This window comes from Solanum tuberosum, unplaced genomic scaffold (genome assembly GCF_000226075.1).
Source record: "Solanum tuberosum cultivar DM 1-3 516 R44 unplaced genomic scaffold, SolTub_3.0 scf00469, whole genome shotgun sequence".
Classification (NCBI taxonomy): Eukaryota; Viridiplantae; Streptophyta; class Magnoliopsida; order Solanales; family Solanaceae; genus Solanum; species Solanum tuberosum.
The window spans coordinates 328,983-334,204 of NW_006239395.1; the positions used below are offsets into that span (position 1 = coordinate 328,983).

Below are 5,222 nucleotides of genomic sequence, written 5' to 3' on the forward strand. Positions count from 1 at the left end.
TATATAAAATTTATAATTATTATTAGTTCCTCCCATGGCATGATATTGCTTTCTCCCTCTTATATTCTTTTACTAGACACAGGTGCATGTGCGAGTACGGGCCTCTATTATTTTTTAATTTTAATTAATGTGATATAGATAAAATTTAAAAAGTTAATTAAATTTTAATATGATTTTTAGATTTTGAAAGTTGTTAATTACTTTTTGTTTGCGCAAATTTAATATGAAAAAGTTCATTAAGATCGATGTCCATAATTAAAGTACTTTTCGTCATCGATCGTTAATTTTTTACTCAAAGTAATTACAAGATATAAACAAATATTATCGATATTAAAAATGATAAAGCAATAACTAAAGAATATGAATTTTAAACTACAAGTTATAGCTAAAATGGATCGAAAATATAATATACTAATTAAATAAAGTAAAACAAAAGAAATATTATACACTAACTTAAATTAAAATAGAACAAAAGAAATAATTTTCAATTTTTTTTTCCGAAACACGCTAAAGCAAGCAAGTCGTGAACTCTCTTATATAAGAGAATTTACTATAGTGTCTCTCTCTATAAGACTATATATACACATATCTTGACCACTTTCTTCCTCTCTCTTCAACACATAATTACTTACAATACCATTTCTCAACAATGAAAGGAGAAGTATGCTTTTCTCTCTCTCTTTATCTCTCTTTGTGTGTGATTTTCAGTATATGTATATCTTAATCTCCCTATATACACAACTTCAACATTTACTCTTTGTGAGCATCTACATAATTTTCGTAACAACTGACAGATTCAAAATTTGAAGTTTATCATTCTAGAATTGATATCGTCTTTTTAATTAAGTTATTGAATTCTGAATTATAATAGTAAGTTTCTCAAAGACAATTACAAGGTAAGGATCAAAATTATAGAATTCTATCGAACCTGTAGCTTCAATCCTACCTCTTATGAAAGGTTTATCAAAAATGTTCTTTCTACCTTACAAGATATACAAGTAAGGTTTGCATACAGTAGTACTCTTTCTTTTCCAAACCCTACTTGTAGAATCACACTGTGTATGTTTTCTATAATTATATGTTGGAAGTAATTAGATTTTCTCAATGGTTTTTAATTTTGCATTGGATAATTGAATTCTTTGTCTTCCTGTATATATAATATATATATTTATTATTACTAATATCTAATTTTTATTTTTCTGTATTTTCTGTTCAAGGTTATGTGGCCAAGATTGGTAGCTAGTAAGGTCATAAAGAGATTGGGGAGCACAAATTTTGTGGCAGATTTTCCAAGGGATAATTCAGAATATTTATTAGAAATTCCCCCTCATTTTGATAAAAGATCCCTAAGTTCTGGTGATATTATTTTCAATCATGATCTTCAAGAAACTCAAAACTACAGGTAATTAATTAATTATATTAATTAATAGAGAACTAACATCTTAACCACAAATTAGATATTAGTTGTTAGAACTCAACCAATTAATTAATTAATTATATTCTTGAAACATATGTATTCTATTTTATTACTATATTTTTTTATTAAATATAATTCTATATTAAAAAAAAAGGGCATGATACTAGGATGAATATATGATTCATCAAAAGATCAATGATAATGCACGAAGGGAGTTGGAACTAATCGAGCCAGTAAATTTTGAATACTGAATAGTTCGTATATAATTTCACAGGGTTTTCGTTAATACATGGAATGTTGGAGGAGTTGTACCGACTGATGACTTCAATGTAGATGATCTGCTTAACACGTGTCACACCTCATCATGTGACATCTACGTTTTCGGGTATATTATGAATTTTAATATCAATTTTTTAAATTTCAAAAATAATATTTATATGATTTATTTTATTTTATTTTTTAAATGAAGGTTTCAAGAAGTAGTGCCACTAAGAGCAACAAATGTTCTTGGATCAGAAAGTGGAAGAATTTCAGCAAAATGGAATTGTTTAATAAGAGAAGCTTTGAACAAGAAAGGAAAGGAAAATAATATTGGAAATAATTTCCCATTATTTCCACAAGAATTTAATTGTATTATTAGTAAACAAATGGTTGGAATATTGATTTCAGTTTGGGTTAGAAATGATTTACAATCATTTATTAAAAACCCTAGTGTTTCTTGTGTTGGATGTGGAATCATGGGTTGCTTAGGGAACAAGGTAATTATTAATTTTAATTAATATTATTATTATTATTATTATTTCATTTCCAAATTTTTATTCAATAGTATTGTTTTTATCATAAAAATCCTTCTTCCCAAGAAAGAAATAGTTCTACCGCTACTTAAAAAATCGTGAATTTTCTATCTATTTTTTGTCTAATGAGCCAGTTTTAGATGAGACGTCGCTCAGAAATTTACACTCTTTAGTAGTGTAATGAGATATCTTATGCTTAATGAGTAATTATTAACTTCTACTCCTTCTGTCTCGTTTTATGTCAATGACATGTCTTTTTTATTCTTAAAAAAGATACATTTTTATATTTGGAAACAATTTCACTTTAAAATATTCATTTTATTCTTAATGACAAGTTTTAAAGTCTTTTTTCTTTCTTAAAACTCGTGTTTTGTAAAATATGATCGCATAAATTGGAAGTGTTATTATGAAAAAATGGCTAACTCTAGCATATTTCATAAAATAATGGAAGTTTATTCTTTTGATTTTCTTGAGAAAATTAATATTCTTAATATCTTTTAATTTGGTAATTAATTATGTTTAAATTTTTTTAATTTTTTTTGCAGGGTGCAGTATCAGTTAGATTTCAATTACATCAAACAAGTTTATGCTTTGTTTGTAGCCATTTAGCTTCTGGTGGTAGAGAAGGAGATGAGAAAAATAGAAATTCAAATGTTGGTGAAATATTTTCAAGAGCAATTTTTCCTAAAGGCCCTTCACTTCAATTGCCAACAAAGATTCTTGATCATGAGTATGTCGTTTAATCTTTTATTTTAATTTTTCATCCGATGTCTGATATATATCTTCCTCGACAATTCATATCATAGCCATTTAGCTTCTGGTGGTAGTGATTCAACCTGCACAAGACCTCGTTAAAAGGAAAATCAATAGAGTTTGAACTTGAGACATCTGGTTCTGATAAGGGTTGAGGGATCATTTATGTCATATGCACCATAACCCTAGACCATTAAATTATTTTTTTTTAAATATTTGAAACGATACGTTAACGATTACTTTGATTAATCGATTTTTATTAGTTAATTTTCTAATCAATGACTAATATTTTGTGGTAATAAGACATGAGTAAGTCCAGAAAATTAAGCTTAACAACCAATTAATTATTGGTTGTTGAAGAGTTAAACATTATTTTGTAGTTAGTTATATATAGTCATTATCAATCGAATCACAATCAACTTTTCATGCTTAATTAATTTAATCACCTTTATTATATAATCTTGTTATTATATTAATAGTCTTGAATATGTAGCTAACAGTGAAATAATACAAAAGAAAAGACAATAATTTCCAACTTGAGCAATTTGATAATTAAATATGAATTGACCTACAACAAGTTGTATATAAAAATACCTTCTTTTTTCCCCCTCCTTCTTCTGTGCCTAATGGTAGAAAGTTGAATATTATTTTTACATTAATAGTTTTAGAAAACAAATATATTAATTTTTTAAAATTAAATAAATATGTATATATTTTTATGACATCAAATTTTTTAACCTAATTTTTGAATTGATTGGTTGCAGCCATGTGATATTTCTTGGAGATTTGAATTACAGAATTTCTTTACCAGAATCAACTACAAGATTATTAGTGGAAAAAGGAGAATGGAATGCACTCTTGGAAAAAGATCAGGTACCTTATTATTATTATAAGAATTAAATACCAAAAAAAAAGTTATTGTTTTCTTGTAAATTACATAATTAGGAAATTTGAAGTCAGAAGGAGAGCATTGGAGCAAAGTAAAGTTATTTTCGTGTGACCTATAGAAATTGAAATCAGCCACTAATTCTAGTATCAGAGTAGAATGCATGCCTAAGTCATACTTTTGTTGATGTCCATTCACTCGCTAAAACCTACATGAATGCATGATGCTTCGTGCACAAGGCTAACATTTAGGAGATTCGAAACTAGAAAAACCTTAATTAGCTTGGACCAATATAATGATATAAAGTTGCATTTGTACATGTGACCTATCTAAGTCATAACTCATAAGTCTGAGGTGTAAAATTAGTTACTAACGTTTGCATCAGGATAGACTGTCTTAATTAGCTTGAAGCAATGATATAAAATTGTATATGTGTGACCTATACAGGACATAAGTCTGAGGCGTAGAATTAGTAACTAATGTTTGCATGGATAAAGTGTGTATGTCACACCTCCTTAAAGTATGACTAATATTTCTTATATATTTACGCAATATAAACATGAAATACTTTGTGTACTGAGCGATCCTTTACTCGAAGCTAAGACACTAGAACTAATGCTTTAAAAATGTATCTCATGAGAAAAATGTATAGTTGAGGATGGAGCTCATGGATGGACAAGTATTTGAAGGTTGGCAAGAAGGAATAATCAATTTTGCTCCTACATACAAATATTATCCAAATTCAAGTGAATACTATGGTAGATCAGATGTGAAAAAAGGGGAAAAGAAACGTTCTCCTGCATGGTAAGTTTGTTATTTACTTACTTGTAATTCAAATAATACACTAATAAATATGTCATATCACTACAACAAATAAAGAATTCAACGACAATAATATAATTATCGTTATATTATATTTAGCAGCAATAACAAAAATGAGTGTTTATAACCAACACTCTATATAAATGTCGCTAAGGTTTTAGCGACTCTGCATGCAATAACATTAACTCAATTGCGGCTAAAAGAAAAATCTATTACAAGTAAATGTTTATATATATGCTAACTAATTTTTTTTTTCTTATTTATTATATATTTTAGGTGTGATAGAATAATTTGGTATGGAGAAGGGTTAAAGCAACAATTATATGATAGAGGTGAATCAAAATTATCAGATCATAGACCAGTGAAGGCAATTTTCAGCACACAAATTAGAGTTTCAAAAAAGTTGAAGAAATTACAAACTTTCTTTTTATCAGAAAGATTTGAGAAAATCACAAGCCACTTAGAGGATGCACTCACCAAAAGATGATCATGGTGATTTTCCTAATGTAATTGTGGATTGAGTCCCCACCCCCCACCCCCTCCCTACCCA

The 5,222-nt window shown here is 27.8% G+C and overlaps 1 protein-coding gene across 1 annotated transcript; it reads left to right on the forward strand.

Moving 5' to 3' along the window:
• The first annotated feature begins 588 nt into the window (after positions 1 to 588).
• Positions 589 to 5,177, forward strand: LOC102606055 (type IV inositol polyphosphate 5-phosphatase 9). Its single transcript, XM_006364018.2, has 8 exons — positions 589 to 661; positions 1,218 to 1,402; positions 1,692 to 1,802; positions 1,887 to 2,175; positions 2,757 to 2,941; positions 3,729 to 3,837; positions 4,503 to 4,654; positions 4,949 to 5,177. Exons 1-8 carry the CDS (start codon positions 650 to 652, stop codon positions 5,157 to 5,159), a joined length of 1,254 nt encoding a protein of 417 aa, XP_006364080.2. The 5' UTR covers positions 589 to 649; the 3' UTR covers positions 5,160 to 5,177.
• The last annotated feature ends 45 nt before the right edge of the window (positions 5,178 to 5,222 follow it).

Coding starts and splice junctions, on each gene's coding strand:
- LOC102606055 (XM_006364018.2), top strand. Junction 1,803..1,886: donor TGTGACATCTACGTTTTCGG/GTATATTATGAA, acceptor TTTTAAATGAAG/GTTTCAAGAAGTAGTGCCAC. Junction 4,655..4,948: donor AAGAAACGTTCTCCTGCATG/GTAAGTTTGTTA, acceptor TATATATTTTAG/GTGTGATAGAATAATTTGGT.